General features: G+C 39.0%; 3 protein-coding genes across 12 annotated transcripts; 2 read left to right on the top strand and 1 right to left on the bottom strand.

The window, feature by feature from the left end:
• The first annotated feature begins 305 nt into the window (after positions 1–305).
• LOC6585639 lies at positions 306–2,481 on the top strand. 2 transcript variants are annotated; one of them, XM_032732854.2, is made up of 3 exons: positions 306–732; positions 775–882; positions 957–2,481. In XM_032732854.2, the coding sequence occupies exon 3, from the start codon at positions 985–987 to the stop codon at positions 2,143–2,145; it is 1,161 nt and encodes a 386-aa protein (XP_032588745.1). In that variant the 5' UTR covers positions 306–732; positions 775–882; positions 957–984; the 3' UTR covers positions 2,146–2,481. The 2 variants fall into 2 exon arrangements, with proteins under 2 accessions (XP_032588745.1, XP_002011267.1); XM_002011231.4 differs by having other exon boundaries at positions 792–882.
• Positions 2,482–3,730: 1,249 nt separating this feature from the next.
• On the bottom strand, positions 3,731–6,591 carry LOC6585638 (probable isocitrate dehydrogenase [NAD] subunit alpha, mitochondrial). 2 transcript variants are annotated; one of them, XM_002011230.4, is made up of 6 exons: positions 6,447–6,591; positions 6,053–6,121; positions 5,381–5,548; positions 4,790–5,184; positions 4,579–4,714; positions 3,731–4,453 (listed from the first exon to the last, which is right to left on the bottom strand). In XM_002011230.4, exons 1-6 carry the CDS (start codon positions 6,471–6,473, stop codon positions 4,115–4,117), a joined length of 1,134 nt encoding a protein of 377 aa, XP_002011266.1. In that variant the 5' UTR covers positions 6,474–6,591; the 3' UTR covers positions 3,731–4,114. The 2 variants fall into 2 exon arrangements, with proteins under 2 accessions (XP_002011266.1, XP_015016460.1); XM_015160974.3 differs by lacking the exon at positions 6,053–6,121 and having other exon boundaries at positions 6,447–6,589.
• A 433-nt stretch (positions 6,592–7,024) lies between these two features.
• LOC6585637 (REST corepressor) lies at positions 7,025–17,481 on the top strand. Of its 8 annotated transcripts, none has more exons than XM_032732772.2 (11): positions 7,025–7,607; positions 8,019–8,378; positions 8,451–8,510; positions 8,576–8,710; positions 8,783–8,997; positions 9,097–9,273; positions 13,807–14,243; positions 14,599–14,905; positions 15,897–16,244; positions 16,309–17,037; positions 17,274–17,481. In XM_032732772.2, the coding sequence occupies exons 2-11, from the start codon at positions 8,129–8,131 to the stop codon at positions 17,334–17,336; spliced, it is 2,721 nt and encodes a 906-aa protein (XP_032588663.2). In that variant the 5' UTR covers positions 7,025–7,607; positions 8,019–8,128; the 3' UTR covers positions 17,337–17,481. The 8 variants fall into 8 exon arrangements, with proteins under 8 accessions (XP_032588663.2, XP_043867562.1, XP_032588664.2 ...); XM_044011627.1 differs by having other exon boundaries at positions 13,810–14,243; XM_032732773.2 differs by having other exon boundaries at positions 8,463–8,510.
• Positions 17,482–19,714: the final 2,233 nt, after the last annotated feature.

Below are 19,714 nucleotides of genomic sequence, written 5' to 3' on the forward strand. Positions count from 1 at the left end.
ATTAAAATGTAATTAGTTAAAAATAAATGAAATGAAATATTTTCAAATTAAAAAAAAATAAATAAAAAAACTATGTGTATTATTATGAATTCTCATTTCAAAAATCCGTTTTTTCAGCTATAAATGGTTTATAGCCCAGCCAACATTCCTTGAGAACAATATATTTAAGTAAAGGGCGCTTTTTCAAAATTATTTAGTGATGAGCCTGTTCCGGAATTTGATTAACGAGTCGATTTCAATAACTTAGAGATGAAACTGAGCAAGCTAGTTCCAACTATATTCCTTGAAATCTGTACCCATTTGTAGCCTTCATCATCATAAATCAAAGTGGCCTGGGCCATTCCACATAGGAGCCAAGCAAATAGAAATCATATAACTTTAAGTAAGGCTGAAAATCGGAGCACTTCTAAAATAAAAAAAATAAAAAATAAAAAAATTATTTTTTTTTCGAAAAAACAATTACGAGAAATTCGGCAAATTACTAAAGAGGGAGAACTAGAAAAAGGCAACAAATAGGCTATAGAAAAAGAGAACGGTATAGACCAAAGCGTGCACCAAGCTAGGGTAGAGTTCATCTGCACCGTCGGTGCCAGTACTTTGGCGGAAGGGGAGCAAAGAAGGAGCAAGTGAAAACCTCTTGGAAGCGCGAAGTCTATCTGTAGCTGGTCTGGTAACTATAGTATCCTGTAGACATAACCATACAGAGTAGATTACGAAGAAAAAAAGAGTCTGGTAAGCACATCTTAGAAATGCCGTTATCCTGAAATATATTAGGTGTATCCCCTGCAAAGTAACTCTAGGGCGTATAGAAGAGAAAAGGAGCGGGGAAGCGAAGCAACGGGAAGAAAAAATATACCCTATATAGCTACTCTATATAAACCGGTAAGCAAAGAAGTTAAACAGCAGAAATCTACATAGTATTAAGAGCGTATATAATACCTACATATACCCTATAGCTTGCGAGATATAGCGGGAGTGAAAATCATGAGTTTTAACTGCACATCTTCGGACGAGGAAGATATGATGCTAGACATTGAACTTGTGAGCAGCTCCGATGACAGCTCCGATGAAATAATTATGGCTGCGGTCGAAGGTGAGCTGATGCAACAACAACAGCAAGAGGCTCCGTTGGAGGTGGATCTAGTATCAGATTCGGATGAGATGGATGGCTTAGAATCGGAGTCCGAGGAAGTGGAAATCGACTTCAGCTCTCTAGATGAAGATGATTTGATCGAGCATGTACCAGAGGACCCCATAATGGAGGAATCTTACGAGAGCATTGATATGGGGCTAGCTGTGCTGGATGGGATCGCGCAAGTGGAGCATCTGGACGAGCTGACTCAAGCCGAGCAAATGGAGCACATCAAGGAGGTCTGTCTTCAACAGTTGTCGGGGGCGTCGAACACATCGAGCGAATGGGCAGTTATTGCCCCACTGCACACCAGCTCGGTGGTGAATGTGCTGCGTCTGTGCTTCGGTCGCATCAATCGCAACGAGTATCGCATCTACGATGCTACCAAAGGCAATGGGTATTGCCCGATCCCTGGGCCGCCGTTGGTAATCGAAGGGCTGAGCACTAAGCCGTCGGGGCAGTTGGAGCCGCTGCTCGATGGCTTGGCGCTCACGGAGACCTATGTGCACCTCTTTCCGTACAGCTCTCTATCGGAGCACGTGAAGCAAATGATCCAGGAGGAGACGGGCGCTGATATTCCAGAGCTGTTAAACAACGCCGACAACAAGATGGGCATTGAGCTACTTCCGGACGCCGAGTTGAACATAATGTGCGCCGGTCGTGGGGATCGTGTGGGAATTCATTTCCGCTCATGTACCCAATCCAAGGAGCAGCAGATGCTGAACGAGGAGAACAGCGGCACCAACATCTTTGGCGAGCCAACTGTAGTCTCAATGATTATTGCCAAGACGGAAATCGTGCTCTCCAACCAGCAGATTCAGCTGTTGGCCCAAAATCCGGAGTCAAACATCTATCTCTATGCCGACAGCAGCTGCATCTACGTCCTCAACGGACGCATTCTGTTCGAGAACACAGAGCTGACCCAGCACATTCTGCCCATCAGCAACATTGATCTGATCCCCTTCTCTCCATCAGAGCCCATTTCCATTGACTCGGACCCTGACGATGAATAAGGGGGCCGATGATCGCAGACTGCAGAATTCTACACTGAATACTAAAGACTGATAATTCAAGACTGAAAACACTAAACTGCAACACAGAAGACTGAAAATGCAAGACTGGAAACGAAAAACTATCAATATTCAGAGAGATAACTGAATATTGAACTGAATGCTGAATAATGATAATGAATAATACTGAAAATAGAAGACTGGAAGACACGAAGGCAGATGACAGAAGACACATGGATTAATCAAGGCAAATATTTGAGATATGCTGATGTTTTTATAGATGTACATATGTATACATATATAGCTAAATATAGGGATATACCAGGTATTGATTTAGCTCAGGTTTTTGTATATACCTTGGGATGTAGAAGAAATATGATGGGAAATTATTTGATTTCTGTTCTATACCTCCTTCTCGTATGGCACATCATGGGTATTTGAACGAATACACTTGGCTATGATGGTGTTTAGTCTCGTACAGATTTTTATTCCTCTGAGCCTGGGTTTATATAGCCGGACTCATGCGTACTTTTAACCCTTAAATCTAGTGCGTATATCGCTGAGTTTATAGGTCTTCGTGTTGGTCTATTGGTTATTCTTATCCCATCGCTGAGTTTGTAAGGCTCAGCGCTCGTCTCTGAGATAATCTGTCGCTTGGATTGCAAGGGTTAGTTTTCATCTGTCTATTTATAGAGTCCGCACATGCGTCGGAGGCATGTATACGATCTTCGTATATTCGCATATTCAACAACCTACAGTACAATATTGTTTCATATCTTGCAATCCTTATATCGTATCTAGGAGCACATATCTTCCCCTCAGCTCGCATATTGTTTACTTTTTTCGTCTATTGTATTATGCACCTCATATCTGGTATATAATATCTCATATCTAGTATATAATACCTTATATCTTTTCAGCTTCAATATCGTTTATCGTTTAACTGGTCGCTACCTCAATCGCTTTGTCTTGCTCTCTCCCTATGCCCGTTCCTATCTCTATCTCTGTGCTATTGTTATACTACTATGCGTTATATTGGCATTTTGTGCTACTGTTATACTGCGCTGTTGTTATACTATACTGTTATAATCGTGCTTCACTGTTTCGTGAATGCGCCCATTATTTTCCCAGTGCATTTGCTAATTTGGGATATTGAAATATTCACATTTTGTTTTTGTAATATATATTTTTATTGAGTTTTCAACAAATTGAATGACATTCGGTTTGTACGCCTGATTAAACAATGAAACAATAACAATTGCTTTCAAATGAATAAACAATGTGCTATGTAATTTGTTGCTTCTTTTTAGTTTTCAATTATAATTATTCATTTATTATAATATTATTATCAATATTATTATTGTTTTGTTTTCTATGCACTCAACTTTCAGCTTGACTTGGATTGTTGTTTCTTTCTTCCTTTTTACAATTTGTTTAAACATAACAAAAGACGCACGTGGAAATAGTTAAAAAAAAAAAAAAAAGATGTCTAAACACAATAAATAATAATTAATTAGAATTACTTTCGCGGCCGATATACATATATATAAATATAAATTTATATCTATTTATATATATGTATAAATACATAAATTATAATTGAAATTTTCATTTTGGATGGCAACAAATCAATACTTGAAATTAGTTTTGTAAACATACAAAGTTGTTGCTGTTGTTGTCTTGCTTTGAACTGATTCGATTTGAATATTCGAACATAAAAAAAAATACTTGGGTTGCGTAAATATACAAATTTAACTAAATAAAATGAATATTAGAAACGGTCGGGCTTCAATTTAGATATTGTTTGATTGAGTGTTTGTTGTGGTTGATGTTGCTATTTGGTTTGAGCGGCGAGTGCTTAATTGCTTTAAGCTCTTCTTCCTTTTCTTCTCCTTCTTTTGCTTGTTGTTGATTTTTGAACACTCTACCGAAATAGTTGTTTTTGCTGTTTGTCACCGGAGACTTTGGCTATTTAAAGCTTGGCGCAGATCTCGTTTGTGAATTCGGAGCACTTGGCCTTTCCACCGAGATCGCCAGTTAGATATTTGCCCTCTTTGATGGTCTCGAATGCGGCGCGTTCAATCTTGTCCGCATGCGAATTTAGCTCCATGTGACGCAACATCATCACAGCAGACAGTAGCAGAGCTGTGGGATTTGCCAAGTCCTTGCCGGCAATATCGGGCGCTGTGCCATGCACCGATTCGAACAGAGCACCATTCAAGCCCATGTTGCCCGAGGGCGTTAGGCCAAGACCACCGACCAAGCCGGCGCACATATCAGATAAAATATCACCATACAAATTGGGCATGACCTAAGAAAGAGAGATTACTTAAGCAACGAAATGATTCAAATTAACATTCAAATTAGCGGCAAGCGTTGCCAGCTCGTTAATAAAATTCAAATTGAGCCACCGACCCTCGATTAGGGTCCACTTACCAGCACATCGTATTTGCCTGGATTCTGCACCATATTAAGGCAGACCGTGTCCAAGTAGCGTTCCTCGAACTGAATTTCCGGATATTTTTTCGCTGTATCGCGCACGCAACGCAGGAACAAACCATCCGACATACGCCTGTCAAATGGGAGATATATAAACGTATATACCTGTCCAGCTAATGATCTAGAGACCTAAAGATCTACTACTTACATAATGTTGGCCTTGTGCACAACGGTCACCTTCTTGCGATTGTTATTCTTGGCATACTGGAAAGCATAGTCGGCCACACGCATCGACGCTTCCTCCGTAATGAGCTTGATACTCTGGACGACGCCATCCACAATTTCGTGCTCGATGCCAGAGTATTCACCTTCAGTATTCTCACGAATTGTGACTACATCGACATCATCGTAGAGCGTCTTGTAACCCTCCAGGCTGCGACAGGGACGCACGTTGGCATACAAGTTGAATTCCTTACGCAGAGCCAAGTTAAGCGAACGATGGCCCTTGCCAACAGGTGTCATCAGGGGTCCCTTGAGACCGATCTTGTTGGTGTTGACCGAATCGATGGCGGCCTGGGGTATGCCGAATTTGCCATCGGGACCCTGAGAAGCAAAGTATTTAAATTAATATTCAAATTCATATGGCGGGCATATAACTGACAAGTGTTGCCAGTAAGTGAATGAATTATCTACGAGCTTTTCGATAGTATCGATTATTTTCAGACAAGCGTTGCCAGCGAGTTTCTGCGCGCCTCATTCAAAAATAAACGGTTGAAAAATCATATGATCAAATACTTACACGCACGGGTGTTACATCAACAGCTTCCCACTCGATGGGAACGTTGGCGGCAGTGAAAATCTTTTGCACGGCAGCAGAGATCTCGGGGCCGATGCCATCGCCGGGTATGAGTGTTACCTTTCTGACCCCGGACGCATAGCCGCGAGTGGCAGCGGGCGTTGTGTTGACCTGCAAGCAGACAAATTTAAATGCCAATTAATTACAAACGCAATCCACAGCGACACAGGATCACAATCTGCAGAACCTATCCGGTTGCCAGATGTCTGGTTACATAAGCGACATCTCGCGCATGCAAACGGAAGCAGCGTTGGTGCTGCAGCTAATCGCGCGTTGAGGTTAAGCGCGTCTGGCAAGGTGGGCTGGCAGGCAGGCGGCGGCGTTGCCATCGCTATTTATGCAACCCGTGCAAAATATAGAAACTGATAAGCTTAAGATTCTAATTTATGAGGGTGTTTGTTTTCCCAAATTGATCAGAATCGAATTGAAGTGTTTTTGGTTTTGCAACTATCAAGAAGTCTTAGACAATGTAGGCAATCTTCCATCAACCCCCCGCCCCATCCCTCATTCACGCGGTGTGTTATGTAAACGAAGCAGTGCTTGTTTTTCTTACGCTCCATCTTTTTGACCAACGGTAGTTGGTTCTGTTGCTGTTGCTGTTGAAAGTGCACGCACCTTGGCTTTAAGTGTTGCTCCGGCCAAGGACGTTGACTCGGTCGCCGCCTGAAAACCCAATTGCTTCAACTGCCAAATATATTTTTTGCGTAATGTGTTGTTGTTGTTGTTGAGGTTGTTTGCACGTTGGTTGGGGTTGTATGTTAAGAACAAAATCAAAAAGTTAGTTTATGTTTCGTTATTATTAGTTATTTCTTTTGGTTTCTTTCCCCTCCTGGAAGGGCGCACGTAATCACAAATGGGCAAATATTGCATCTGTATGCGTGTATGTGTCTGCGGGACAGAAGGCGAAGGAGAATTGCGAAAGGGTTGACAGTCGCGGCACATACAATGTTTGCTTAACTAATTTGGCAAGCTGTTAAAATTATTTTATTAAACTCTCTTATGATCTTACAATTTTCTGTATAAATCTAGCAGCCATTGCGTTGCGTTTTTGGGTTACTTGCACTTGGATTATTTTCACGTATAGAAAAAATTTGACCACTCGCACGTCTGAGACTTTACTTTGCGCCCGCCGTATCGCCACCTAGCGGAAAAACTGTCGAATCTGGAGCATGGCCGATATGCGTGAGCTATTGGTTATCGAGCATGGTTTTGTAGGCGTTGCCACACCATATAATTGTCACATGTTTAAAAAAAAAGTTATACAAATAAGTATGATATTTATATTACTTATGAATTATTAATTGGAGTTAATATGGCTAATAAACCTAAAGTATAAACAGTTATTTGATCACATTTTTATCAGGTTGAATTTATCTAGATGCAGAGAGAGATTTTACGGTATATATCAATAAAATAAGTAATCTGGCCCTTCATTTTCGTACACATAGAATGTTATGATTTTGTTATTTATTTATTTACTGTTTTCTTTTTTTGCTTTTTTAAATGCCTACAGATCGTTTCATGATCGACAACGATGGCATCACTAGACAGCTAAAATCGAATCGATATCAAAACACAGCTATATCGATAATGTCTTTTGCAACGTTGCATCTTGCAGGCACAGTTTAAATTAATTTCGGCTCTTGCGGACATTTTACGCCGTATTACATATAAAATTAATTTAAACAAATTCTCTGTGGTTTAATTAATTACCTAAGTGTATTTCTATCCGCTGCTACGATAAAAAGTTCGTGCGTGTCGCGTAACCTATTGACCAACAGAATAAAATTAAACGACCAAACCGACAGACAAAGCTACGCTACGGTCGTTACTGGCAAAGTACGCTGTGGAACGGCCAATGCAGAATTTTGTCATACGCGAGTATTTTTTTTTCGCGTTCAGTTTAGGTTTTAGTTACCTGCGCGCAACAACCCCGTCGCCTTAGTCGCTGAGTTTCAAATTCTAAAACCTGAACATATTACAAAGTGTGCATTGCATGAGCAATAATACGGCTCCGTGTTGTAATTTAATAAACTCTCAATCGTGTAAATAAGCGAAAGCAGCTGCTATAGTATATTATACCCTCCGTTTGTTTGAGGCGCAAGTCTTTAAATAGTTGTATTTGTTCTCTCTCGTTTGTTTGTTTATTGCAAACGGGTAGCAGTTAAAGGTAAGCCATAAAGTATTTGATGTTTTTATACGTGTTTAAAATGTGCACTTTGCATTGCATCTCAGCTGCTTGGGCTAATACGCACACACTCGCAATCATCGCGCACACATACAGGCACACGCGCGAATACACACGCGCATACATATATAGATGTGTATAGCACACGCACAAATACAGATGTATAATCTTTTGACAGCACACTACGGTTGTTACGATAAAGTGCGACTCGTAGGAAGATTGCCTACTTTGCTTAAAATGCGCCGAGTTTCTATTTAATATACTTTTTCGTAAATTTTTCTATTAGTTGCCTTTGAGTGATAGATTTATTGTGCACTTCATTTCTCGTCTAAGATTTGTGGTTCAAGAGAATTGTACAATAACCAAATTGGAACTATTGATTTCCTTTTGCAGTTGCTCCTCGTTGGTGCTGTTGTTTGTTTGTTTTCTTTGTGATTGGAGTTGCAATAATACGCGGCACGCTGGAGAAACAAAATAAACGCTCCCAGCTCATACGCGACAAGATGGTGTTGGCCGAGCGCAACACCGGCGACATAGTCCGCAATGGCCGTCGCTCACGTGGACCCAGCCCCAATACACATCAGAGCGGCGGTGGCAGCGCTGCTACTGCTGCCGCAGCCGCTGCTGCTGGGCATGGCCACAATGCTGGCGGGCTGGGGGTAGGTGGCAACTCTGTTAATTCAGGCAACGCAAATGAGAAAGCCGCTGCTGTCACAGGAGCAGGCACACCCGAGAGCTCCGACGACGATAACTGTGAGTATATAGATGACTATCTGTATATATGCACATCATTTTTATTAAAATCTACTTCTTTCACCTAACTTGATCTCCATGTAGCAACCAAGCGAAATGGCAAGTCCAAGGCGAAGCAATCTGAATATGAAGGTAAGCACTTTGTAATTCCATACAGTTCTTCAGCCGTGCAATTTCAAATTTTGTCATTCTTTCAGAGAAAATCCGTGTTGGTCGTGACTACCAGGCTGTGTGTCCACCGCTAGTGCCTGAGCTGGAACGTCGTCCAGAACTGATGAATGAGCGTGCGCTGCTAGTGTGGTCTCCCACCAAAGAGATACCCGACATTAAACGTAAGCGATAATCGATAGACAACCTGCCGCTGCCTGAATCTATAATATTCTCTTCTACTTCTCTTTCTTCAGTGGAGGAATATATTTCGGTGGCCAAGGACAAGTATGGCTATAATGGCGAACAAGCTTTAGGCATGTTATTCTGGCATAAGCACGATTTGGAACGCGCTGTCATGGACTTGGCTAACTTTACACCTTTTCCCGACGAATGGACCATGGAGGATAAAGTGCTGTTCGAGCAAGCCTTTCAGTTTCATGGCAAGAGCTTTCATCGTATACGCCAAATGGTAGACAAATCTCTCCCTATTTCTCTCTGACCCTATATATATTGATATATATGTAATACGATGAAGAGATGTAGCTAAAAACTGTCTTCTTGTTGCTAGTTGCCGGATAAATCGATCGCCAGTTTGGTCAAGTATTATTATTCGTGGAAGAAGACGCGTCATCGCAGCAGCGCAATGGATCGACAGGAGAAAATGTTAAAGGCCGCTGTCAAGGACGGCTCCGAGAATGGCAGCGAGCTAGGCAGCAATGAGGAATCCGATAACGATAACGACAAGGTAATTATCGCTTAGCACTTACAATCTCGATCGATAAATCGAAAGACAAAGATAACCAAAATACTCAAAACTAAACAATGACAATAAGCAAGACTCTGCCACTCCTCCGAGACATCATCCTACTCTTCTCCATGCTACACCGTACATCAGTACATCAATATATCTATACTTTCATATACATATATACATCCACACATCTGAATCATCATCAGCTCGTCCCCATGCATAAATTTGCATAGCTTGAGATATTCGTCTTAATTCATTCTCATCTACATACAGAATTGCACATACGCGCACATACATACACACATACAAGCGCACACGGCTTTCTCGAGCTTTCTTGTAGCTCTTCAAATGTTGTTTTCTCAAATGTATATTAGATAGCTATCTATAGAGTATCTGAATTAGCGCTATCTATGACATCTGTCTGTATCTATGATTGTAATGTATAGTTAGATTATTATTCGAAGCTTATTAGATTTTAGTTAATTTATATATATTTATAAAGAAATTATTAACATGTTGAAGCAGAAATTTGAGTATTATATAAAAATATTGTATTTATGGAGGTTATCATTATAAGACATTCTGCTCCGAAAGTTATGAAATATAGTATTGCAATATATCATTACTAGTTCAGTATTATCTTCAGTGGATTATATGGATAGATAGATTGAAATTGATATATATATATACATATATATATAGATTACATATACAGATACTTATAAGCAAATAAATAGATAGATATACGAAGATACACAGAGATAGAATAATATATTAAGATAAATAGAGTCAGAAGATACATAGAAATATATGGACATGTAGCTAAATAGATTGATATCTACTAATAAAGATAGATACTCATGCATATTTGTATGTATGTATATGTAGCATATCTATCTATGGCATGAAATCTTTCGAAAAGATTGAGCTATCGTTATCGAAATGCATTATTTATAGAAAATAATGAAAAGGTATTTATGTGCGGCCTGTATAAATGTGTGTGCGTATGTGTGTGCGTGTCTGCAACTGTGAGTGTATATGTGCCTCTAGTGTGCGTGTGTGTTTGTGTAAAAGGGGTGTGGCCTTGGAGTGGAACAAAAGAAATACCAAATATAGATAATAAGTTGACGAAGCATACATTTATATTTATATATACTTCTTGGACAAATTAAATCTAAACTCTTAGACTATCCATACATATATAATTTTCTTTAAATTTCTTATTATATAATAGCAACTCCTTTATGAGCAAACTGTCAAATTCAAGTCAAATTTGTTAAGCAAAATGCGAGTGCTGCAGTAAAAAGAGCCTGGCTAAGAGATACCCTGTAGCAAACCTACACCTCCATACAAACGAATACACAGACACACACACACACATATACATACATCTATTCCTTTCCAAGCTCTATGATAGGCAACTTTTGTGTTTCTGGTCCGCTTCTAATGAAATTTATCCGAATGAGAGCTAAAACGATCTGTTGAAGCGGAAGTTGGTAAAGTAGTTTCAATTTAAATGAATGAGAATCTTAAATGTTTTCTGTAATTGTTCTAGATCAAGTAATTTATCATGAATGATACTCATTTCTGTAGTAATAGAGCTACTGTCCTTTTCTTTTGCGTTGATCTCTGGTTGTATGCGTATACATACATATATTATATATGTATACAGTTTTTAATATATTGTCTGTATGCTCTATGGTTTTGTTTCTTCTTTACTTTAGGGTAGTTAGGTTTCGTTTAATAGATATAGAGTATAAATATGGTTCGTTACTTTTTTCAGATAATCGCCGTGCCTGCATATCTCTCATAAAAACTTTCACACACATACACACACCCGCACTCACATACACGCTCACGCACAAGCATACACACAGACGTACATTGATTTTGTATGTATTTTATGCCAAATCGAGAATAAAAGAATTACACTGACCAACATGCTTAAGACTCACACTAAGCCACATGAGTGTGTGTTTTTTTTTTTTATGAATATTTAATTTTTTTTTTTTAAGTTTCGAAACTAAGTAAAACAAAAGAAAATTTAAATCGCTTGACTTAGACGTAAGGCACATATATAATATATATTATATATTATAGTAATTTATAACAAATTATTTTGTATTAAAAAAAAAAAAAAAAAAAAAAAAAAAAAAGAAATCAAAGATTGATATAGTTTATTCGAAACTATATATATATATAGATCTGAATCAAATAGTTATATATACACAAATTATATATAGAGAAAGAAATATTGAGCTAATGAGCGTAAATGATTGTTGATATGATAATGATAATGATAATGATAATAATAATGCTGATGATAATCACAAAAGTTAATGCTAACATTAAAGAAACCAAACGAAAGACTACAAAAATAATAAACAACAAATATATTTACATGTGTTTCTTATTCCTATAAAAAAAAAAAACAAATGTTAAAAACAAAAGTAAAAGAAAAATATAAATATTAAAGAATAATAGTGCATATAACAATATATGTTCACGTAGCTCTCCCTCATATTGAGAAGCTTTGGGGAAAGTTATGTCTATCTAACTGTCTAACTTCATCTTGGAGTTTGAAGTTGTCTTCCGAGTTGGTCGAGCATAATTAGCTCTCTCTGTAGCCATGTTCCATTTCCATTTCCGTCTGCATTTTTCATGAGGTATGGAAAACTGGGGGTGTATTAGTTAGTGCTATGATTCAGTTATTCTTTCCTTCCCCTATTGATCTCTTAAGGAGCTTTAGTTGGTTTTTTAATTAAGAGTTTCAACTAAATGCATTCATTGACTAGTAATATATGCACACACATCCATACACGCACACATACACGTATGTCTTACACATGTATATACGATATGCATATGTATCATTGACACCTATCTCCTTTCCTTTGATTGTCCTTTTATTAATATATCTAGTTGACTGATCATTTTACTAATAGTTGTTACATACATATTTATATACTTAAACACGTTTGTATGTATATTTATATGAATATGTATATACAATATATTTATTGATTGAATTTCTATTTATTTTTTGTTGTTTACCCATACTGAATTCAACTTTACAAAATTCTCTTATATATATTTATATTTATCAAATATGTATATACTATTTGTGATGTAGGTGTGTATACATATGTCCCCACCCGTCTCTGCGCGCGTCCTCTTCAAATAGGTCGTTATGCACAGTGGAACGTCTCACGTTCTGAGCTCGCTCATTGCTTGCAGCAGTTGCTCTGCGCTCTACTCCATTTCCCCTATGCGATTTCTCTAATTAGGCGTCTCTTAACTCAGTGAAACATTCTGCTTTACTTGGAAGGTGAAATCTTAGTATTTGTACACAATGAGACAAACACACTCACGCACACACATACACACATATACATCTATATATACACACTAGCACGTGCAATATCTACGCAACTTCAGCAAGAGAGCGAGAGTGTGAGAGAAAGAAATTTCCCTGATTGCAGAAAAGAAAAAGCGACAAAAAATTTGATCAACAGTTTGACGAAGCTTTAATGGGTACATATGCATATGTATATCTATGTATGCTGTATACGTATATGTGTTTGCATGCATGTGTATGTGGTAGTCTAGCTTTTGAGCTTTTGTCTTTGCAGTAAGCCATATTTGGTACCAAAGCCAAATACCAAAAAGAACAAAAACACAAAGTCCCAAAAAACAGATTCTGAAAAAAAGTACCAAAAATACTAAAGAAAAAGTACCTCACCAAAGACTCGTGGAGACTGATGCAGACAAAACCAACGTTGTTAAAAGTGATTTCACACACACGCATACATACACATGCATATACACACACATACACGCTTACATTTTCATGCGCCTCGCAGTTCAAATATAGCAGCAGACGGAGCTTTGAAAATCAGCCAGAGGGAAAAAGCAAAAAGAAGAATTAGATAAAGGCGGAGAAGAAGAATAAGATAAGAAGAAGCACACGTTGAAAATTTCAAATTTTGCATGTGCTTCATATTTTTTTATTTTTATTTTTTTTTATTTATTTCTTTATTTTGTTTTTTTTTTTTTCTGTATTGCTTTTTGCTGAAGAGTTGATGATGATCAAATGGGGGTGGGGTTTTGCTGGAGGTGGGTGCTTGCGCGCAAGCTTAAAGTAATCTTGGGATTTAAGAGAGCAGCGAACAAACAACAAACTACATTTTAAGTGATACCAAGTGAACTAAAGCCAAACAAAAAAAACCAACAAACTGTTTTTTTTCTCTTCTCTTTGCATTTACTGTGAAAATAAACCAACATAAACACATTAAAAAAACATTGTCCGAAAAAAAAATAAACAACGATCCATTAATATAAAATAACGTACGAAACAAAATCGAATTATTAAAAATCCCAAACGATATCGAAATTCATTGAATTCGCTTGCTGCTGCTGCTATTGCGACTGCGTCGGTATAAAAAAAAAAAAAATAATAATATAATGAAAATTAAAAAAAAAATAAAAATAAACGTAAACCCAAAAAACAACGAAAACGAACGGCAGAAGGCCCATAACAATAATGGCGGATTGCCAGGCAGTAATGGAAGTGCCAACAACAACAGCAGCAATGCATCTGGGGATAACGGAAATAACAATGGCGGCGGAAGCAGCAGCGGCAGTGGCGTTGGCGCGGGCAGCGGCAGCAACGGCAATAACAACAACAGCATTGAACTGGATGCCGAGCAGCTGTGCATCTATACGAATGCCTTGAGCGATGATATGCTCGGCTTTGGCCTGCCCGGCTGTGGTCTGACCATCGATAATGGCATCGAGTTTGATAACGATATCAACAATCACAATGCTGGCAACACTGGCAACAGCAACGGCAGCGGCCGGCGCGTCGTTGTGGGCGGTTTTTGCAAAAATTGCAACGTTGTCTGCTACATATTGTTCGATTCGCCATTGGGTCGCATGTGCAAAAGTTGTCACACGCACTGGAGGTAGATATTCCCAAAAAAAAAAAAAAAAAAATCAACTTTAGCTAAATTATGTTGTACAAATCGAAGCTAATGCTAAGTTTTCTCTCTCTCTCTCTCTCTCTCTCTCTCTCTCTTTCTCTCTTTTCCATTCTTACGCTCTTTGAACTCGTACAAAAACTGAATGTTGCATAACTTGCTGACCTACACACACACACACACACACATTCGCCCATACACACGCACACTCACACACATACATACACTCACTCAATCCTTCGTTCATTCATGTTTAATGTTGTGCTTGTTTTGCCTTGTTTCCCGCCTCTTTCCATTTTGAATTCGATATTTTGTTGCTGTTGTTTTGCTCATGCGATAGACGCACTGGGAATCGACGTCCGATCTCTGGGCCGGATAGCGTCGTGTCCTCCAAACGTTCCGCACACAACAACAACAACAACAGCAATAGCAATACTAATAATACGAACAATAATAATCACAATACCAACAACAATAATAACAACAACAACAACAACAACACTGCCGCTGCGGCGGATCGTTCCAAGCGGAAACCGCCGCGTGGCATGTATATCAATCACGACGATCTCACCGCCCTGGCCAGCTGCAAAAATCCGTGCGAATATCTAGCCGAAGGCGATCGCAAAATAGCCGCCCTCATGGCCGAAGTAAGAAACTTTAAGTATTCATTCATCCACATCAGCATCAAAATCAACTTTCGTACTTTGGAATGTAGAAGCTTTGCGGACTGGAGAACATGGATGCAGTTCCCATTCGAGGCCCCTGTTAGATAACGTTAGGATGAATATGCAGTAACTGCAATGCAAGAAGCTTGGACTGGAATGTAAACATTGAAGAACCAATGCAGCTTTTCTTACGTTCCAGTTAAATAGAATGTCAACTTTGAAGAACCGCTGCAGCTTTTGTTACGTTCCAGTTATATAGAACTGGATGTGTATTCCAGTCGTATATGTATATCATTTGTATAATATATATCGTAAATATACATTTCAGTCCTATCAAACTGAATGCACAAGCTACGAATCAAGATCCAGCTGCTTATTTCTGATTTCCAATCGAGCTGGAATGTTGGTAAAGAACTTGTGCAGGGTGTTCAAGATATTAGAAAATCGCCAACAGCTCAGTGAAGTAACACTTCAAAAAGTTTATCTAGGGTATTCTAGCTTACAGTTAGTAGCTCGTCCTACAACTCTAAAGCTTAATACCTGCTCGTGTATATATTTCTAGGGTATCTAAAGCTTCCATAGTTGGATTACAGTAGTTCATTATGCCGTTTATTCACACACACATACACACACACACACACACACACACACCCACAGAAAAACACATAGAAATATATACAATATATCAGCAGCCTGCATATCGTATCGTATCGTATCGTATCGTATCGTATACGCATATCATATCATTTATACATATCGTACATATCGTACACACACACACACACACACAATTGCAGGTCGCATCGAACATACGCACACGCATACATAGACAGAATGGACTATGAACGGACCGTATTTACAATCTACACAGACTTGACATACTGTTTCCCCCTCATCCCGCAACCCTCTCGCGCTCTCGTTCTCTCTATCTTCCCGAACTTTTGGATTTAATGCCCCATGGCCCATTTTACAGATACAAAAGAATAGGCAACTATTGGAGCAGCTGGAAAAGGACTGCAACGATGGCCAACAGATGGATGAGGGCGGCAGCAATGCAGCCAAAGCCTTGCCAGGAGCAGCCGGAGCCGGCGCAGCAGGAGCAGCTGCAGTTGCTGCAGGAGAGACGACAACAACGACGACGACGACGTCGTCGACTTCCCCAGGCACAGCAACAGCGGCGGCAACACCAGCGCCAACAGCAGCAGCTGCCGCAGCCGCCGCAGCAGCCAATGCTCAGCCAACGCGCATTTCACCACGTTGGACAAGTGATGAGAACAAGGTAGTTCTGCTCGCCCTGCGCGACTATGGCAAGAACTTTCAGGTGAGTAAATGGGCCGAGATCGCAGTAGAGATGGAGTGACTCATTGGGGACTTCCTCCATGCAGATGATCGCCAAGGTGGTTGGCACCAAGACGGAGGCGCATGTGCGCACCTACTACTTAAACAATCGACGACGCTATAATCTAGACGAGATCGTTAAGGAATATGAAGCCAAGGCGGAGGAGGCATTGCTCGAGGAGCAAGGCTCTGAGACTGCAGCAGCAGCAGCAGCTGCATCAGCGACAGGAGCTACTCCACCAACAGCAGCAGCAGCAGCAGCAGCAGCAGCAGCGGCAGCGGCAGCAACTGTTGCCAGCTCCTCCAGTGAGGCGAGCGAGGAAAAAAAAGATGAGATTGCCAAGAAGAAGTCGGACTTGAGCACTGACGGCAGCTCGGCAGCAGCAGCAGCAACAGCAACAGTTGCTGCCTCAGCTGCATCTGGCGCAGCAGCAACAGTTGCTGCAGTAACTGGCGCGGCAGCTGCTGCGGCTGCTGCTGTTAGTAAAGCCACGCCCACTATAACAATTGTCGACGAATCGGATACGGCGACCAACTCCTCGAGCAGCGATGCAGTGCAAATAGTTGCCAATTCTGTCTCCACCTCAACGCTGTCCAGCAACAGCAGCAGCAACAATAACAACAACAACAACAACAACAGCAGCAGCAGCAGCAGCGCTGCGCCCGCCAAAACAGCGACTAACAACAATCACAACGAATCGGCTGACAGCCAGGAATCGCCCCTAACGCTCAAGTCCAGTCACGTTTCAGCCGCAAAGCGTGACAATTCCGAATTGGTATGTGAAAAGAGAAAACAAACACAAAAACAACAACAACAACAAAGCAACAACTCGTTGCTCGTTGCCAATGGGCATTAGGCAAAGCTACTCTAAGGACTCGCTCTAGTTAACTCGCTGCAGTTGACTCGCTTTCAAGTCTTGTAGCTAGTCCGCTTATTTCCCCATCTTATGGTTGTATATATGTAATTAATCAATTTTCTCTCTTCTCGTCACCTTTTTGGTTTTCTTTGTAGAACACTGCCGAAATGCCGCCAGCCAAGAAAATGGCACTCGCCGTTGAGTTTCTGGCCAAGTGAGAGTCACGCCCATATGCAAAGAGAAAGAGACGGCCCCCTCGTTGGATGGCTGAAAATAACTGATGCCTGATCAGCAGGCGACATACATAGATATATATATATATGTATGACACTTTATATACATATATAGACAGAAAAAGAAAGAGATAGAGAGAGAACGAGAACGTATATATGTATATGTATATGTATATGTATATGTATATGTATATGTATATGTATATGTATATGTATATGTATATGTATATGTATATGTATATGGATATGTATATGTATATGTATATGTATATGTATATGCATATGTATATGTATATGTATATGTATATGTATATGTATATGTATATGTATATGTATATGTATATGTATATGTATATGTATATGTATATGTATATGTATCGTATAGCCCAAAGGATTTTTTTGTTTTTTTTGGCGTGTGTTTAAAATTTTTGATGAGTCGAGTAGCTAACGTAACTTTTTATTTGATATATATCAGTTATAGATACACACACCTACACACAGACACACGTTCACATATACATTTACGATTTAGTGCGTGCTTTTTTTAAGCAATATATTTTAAATATTATTTTACTCATTTAGTTAAAAATTTATATTTGAAATTTAAATTATTATTATACATTTTTTCAATTCTGCCGAGCATTTACAAAATTTTTTATTGTATATGAATATATATATATGGTATATATACCATATATATTCTATAAAGATTGTATACATATATTAATACATTTGATAGATCTGCTCAAGCTTTGTTTATTATTCAATTTTGTCCTCAATTTGTACATAAATATATATGTTTTTCTAACAATCCAAGATCACTCTGCGATCACAATCGATCGCTTGTCGATAACTTTTTGTCGATACCACTTGTTTTCCTTTTTACCAAACACGCAGACAAGAGAGACATTAATGGTTGGCTAGATGACTGCTAAAGAGTTTGCTACTAAAGCATTCGCCTACACACACACCCACACACCCACAAACACACACACACACATACACTGCACAACAAAAACAGTAAAGAAACACGCAAAATGCCAACAGCAACAGCAGTAGACAAACAGAGAAAAGTTACTACTACAATTTATGTATTTAATAATTATTAATATTAATATTAACATTAAAAAGAAAAGAAAATCAATCAACCATAAATCTAAAAGAGAAAGAAAAATGAAAAAAAAAAAAAAAAACAAGAAAAGAAAAGAAAAGTGAATATTGTATAATTAATGATGTAAAACAAACACAAACTTTTTTTTTTTTCGTGCTGTAATTTTAGGCATAGGTGACATTTTTCGAGTAACGCTTGTATACAACATCCAACACATATGCACTGAAAAACAACAACACGACAACAGACTGCGAACAACGACGACAAAACGCTACAAAAACATCACAGACAACAACAACAGGACTAAAAGGACAATACACAACATACATCAAACACAGAGAAAAGTTAAACAACAACAACAACACAGTAAACACATTCGCGGTGTTTGTTATGGTACAATTATTATTATAAATGAAAAAATCTTTTTTTTTTTTTTTAAATATATTATAAGCGAATCATATAAGAGTTTTTTTTTTTAAATTTGGGTTTTGAATTTGGTTTCTAACACATCATATCCACTCACACACACACGCACACACTCAATCATGCTAACAATTTGTATACAAGAAGCTAAAAGAAAACCCGTTTAAGAACTTACAAAATAAAATAAAATAAATTCAAATAAAAAAGTGTGAATATTGTGTTTCTATTTGAAGCTCAGGAGTTGTTTAACTCGTTATTTTCGGACTGAAAGTAACTGGTTGGAAGATATATGGCGAGCGGTGCAGATTTGAGCTCTCATCGAGTTCGGTTAAAGATTGGATTGAAGCGGTAGTGGAATACGCAAACTGCATGCCGTTCTCTATCAAGTGAGCTTTATTCGGTACTCTTCATTAATCAGAAGGAAATATGAGAAATTCTGCTTTGAACTTCTGCCTTAGCTGTGCTCTTGCAGCATAACCAATTGCATCTGGGGGATGCTAATCAATGTACCCAAGCACATATACAAGCACACTTCAGCATATACATATATGCTGCGAGAGAGCCATAAAGCTCATCTATGTATGCAAAAGTTTTTGCGCGGGTTATGCATGTGCAAAAAAGCTAGCTGACCCACAAGTCAAATTGTTTGCTCGAACTCTTAACTCTTAAGAGTGAGGCTCTACACACTTAGATAACCGATCTACTCCTGAGGAAGAGAGAGGAGAGCTTAGTCTAATAAAGATCTTTATGCCTCAATTGCTGCATGTTGCTGAAGGAATCGGAAAGAGCTTTTTTCAAAAGGCAATTTGAGAGAGGAGAGAAGAGCGAG

The sequence above is a fragment of the Drosophila mojavensis genome, unplaced genomic scaffold (assembly GCF_018153725.1).
Source record: "Drosophila mojavensis isolate 15081-1352.22 unplaced genomic scaffold, ASM1815372v1 contig_136, whole genome shotgun sequence".
NCBI lineage: Eukaryota > Metazoa > Arthropoda > Insecta > Diptera > Drosophilidae > Drosophila > Drosophila mojavensis.